At 48.2% G+C, this 1,721-nt stretch overlaps 1 protein-coding gene across 3 annotated transcripts in view; it reads right to left on the bottom strand.

Annotated features, from left to right (window-relative positions):
- The window catches only part of LOC108755494, a 15,744-nt gene extending 14,029 nt beyond the window's left edge, over nucleotides 1-1,715 (bottom strand). For 2 of the 3 annotated variants that reach the window (XR_001939771.1, XM_018498526.1), the window contains exon 1: nucleotides 1,474-1,588. Coding sequence is in view for 1 of the 3 variants with exons in the window: in XM_018498526.1 (XP_018354028.1) it covers nucleotides 1,474-1,510 (37 nt within the window). In the remaining 2 variants the exon portion in view is untranslated. Of the gene's footprint in view, nucleotides 1-1,473 lie in introns of all 3 variants that reach the window. The other variant, XR_001939772.1, reaches the window with a different exon arrangement.
- Nucleotides 1,716-1,721: the final 6 nt, after the last annotated feature.

Genomic DNA, 1,721 nt, shown 5'->3' with positions numbered 1-1,721 from the left:
TATATATATATGTATGTATGTATGTATTAATATATCATACAGTTTGAAGATAATCAAATATTCGATTGTTCGTCGACGACCGTGTTAATATTAAGAAAGAAAACATCAATAACAGAGGAAGTTTTGAGCTCGTGCCGGAGGTGAAATTTATCCGGCGCGATGGAGGGCTCTCCGCCGCGCACTATAAAATCGCATTCGCCAGAATGTCATTAATGCGATTATATACCACCGTGATGGGAATTCGTTAAATTTGTTAATGCCCTATTACGGGGAACGCCCGTACGTTTTATGGCGAATGGTGCAACGACCCGACGCCAACGTCCGACATTTCTCTCGGATACAACGCCGGCTGGTTCAATGCTCGCGGCGAAAAGGAGATCCTCTTCCCGGAGACGTCTCGCCTCTCTCGTCTTCGCTAACAGTTTTTGCGCTTTGTTCCCCGAGTAGCAACGCCCATCGCCAAGACGAAAACCCATTTCGTGAGCTGGAAATCCCGAGGATCCCGACAGAGACGTTTCTCTCTACGCGACGTTTGCGTATCGCGTTATAATTCTTACGACAGCTTCGCAGTCCTCGCGCGTACCGCATCGTCTATGCATGTACTTTATGCTAATATCCGTAATGGAGAAAGTTTCTGATATCGTGAAAAACCGTCTGACCTGGAGCCACTCAGGCATGAATTTTACGGCGGCGCTAAATTAACGACGGTAATGTATAGTCGTACGCTTTAACTTGAAATTTTTATAGTTTGGCGCCATGCGCTTCGATGCGATAATGCGATAATTTAATCTCGCTTAATATCGGCAATTTAATTTAATCCATGTTAACATAATAAATTCATTGGATTTAACGTAATAGCTTGACCGAAAAGTCGAATATACGTACGTTTGCATGTAAAATTTATATCGTCGGTTTTGCACCACGTAAAACGCACATGTTTACACGAACTGTGTCAATGAAAGCGTACGTTTTCGAACGAAATATTTGTCTACGGTTAACTTGGCTTATATTTTCATATTTTGCAGTTTTTTGCGAGCTCGTGCCGTCGCTGCAGCCGCGCGAAAGTGCTCCATCTCGTCCTTGAAAGGAATAGAACGGCTCTCTGTGCGGACCACGTTGGCCGATAGCTGATCGAGTGCAGCAACCCGATTCGGCATACAAGTCGCAAGGATGGATCTATACCGTAGGATGCCGTTTATCGGGGCAACGAACGTACGAGAGGCGGTCAGCCAGTTAGCCAGCTAGCCAGCGGGAGGACACGCGAATTGAGGAGAACTACCGAAAAGCAAGGAGGATATCCCGAAGGGCATGCATGCTGTCGACATGACATCGTGGTGACCATTTACCAGATGCAACGGGAGAGATTCTGCGTGTTATGCGTGCCGAGACGACGTGCATATATGTGTGCATGTACGTGCGCGTGTACGCGTGTAAAGGGAGGCAAGGGCGGAAAGTGAACGGAAGGCGACTCACCCACGATGTGAAACCACAGGAGGATTTTCAGTTCCATGGATACTTCTGTCGTTCGTCGCCGCCGACGTGTCTCACTAGGGCTGTCTGCGATCCTCGCTCGTTGTCCGTCGTCGTCGCGTCGGACGCGTCTCTTCGCATGTCGTTGGAGAGGCTCCTCTCCGCTCGTTCTCTCTTTCTCTCTCTCTCTCTCTCTCTCGCTCTCTGTCGCCTCTTCAACAGCAGCAGTAGCATCAACAGGAACGGCCAGC

The sequence above is a fragment of the Trachymyrmex septentrionalis genome, unplaced genomic scaffold, assembly GCF_001594115.1.
Source record: "Trachymyrmex septentrionalis isolate Tsep2-gDNA-1 unplaced genomic scaffold, Tsep1.0 scaffold87, whole genome shotgun sequence".
NCBI classification, from domain to species: Eukaryota; Metazoa; Arthropoda; class Insecta; order Hymenoptera; family Formicidae; genus Trachymyrmex; species Trachymyrmex septentrionalis.
The sequence above is the reverse complement of the archived record's forward strand: the minus strand, read 5'-3'. Positions and strand labels throughout refer to the sequence as shown.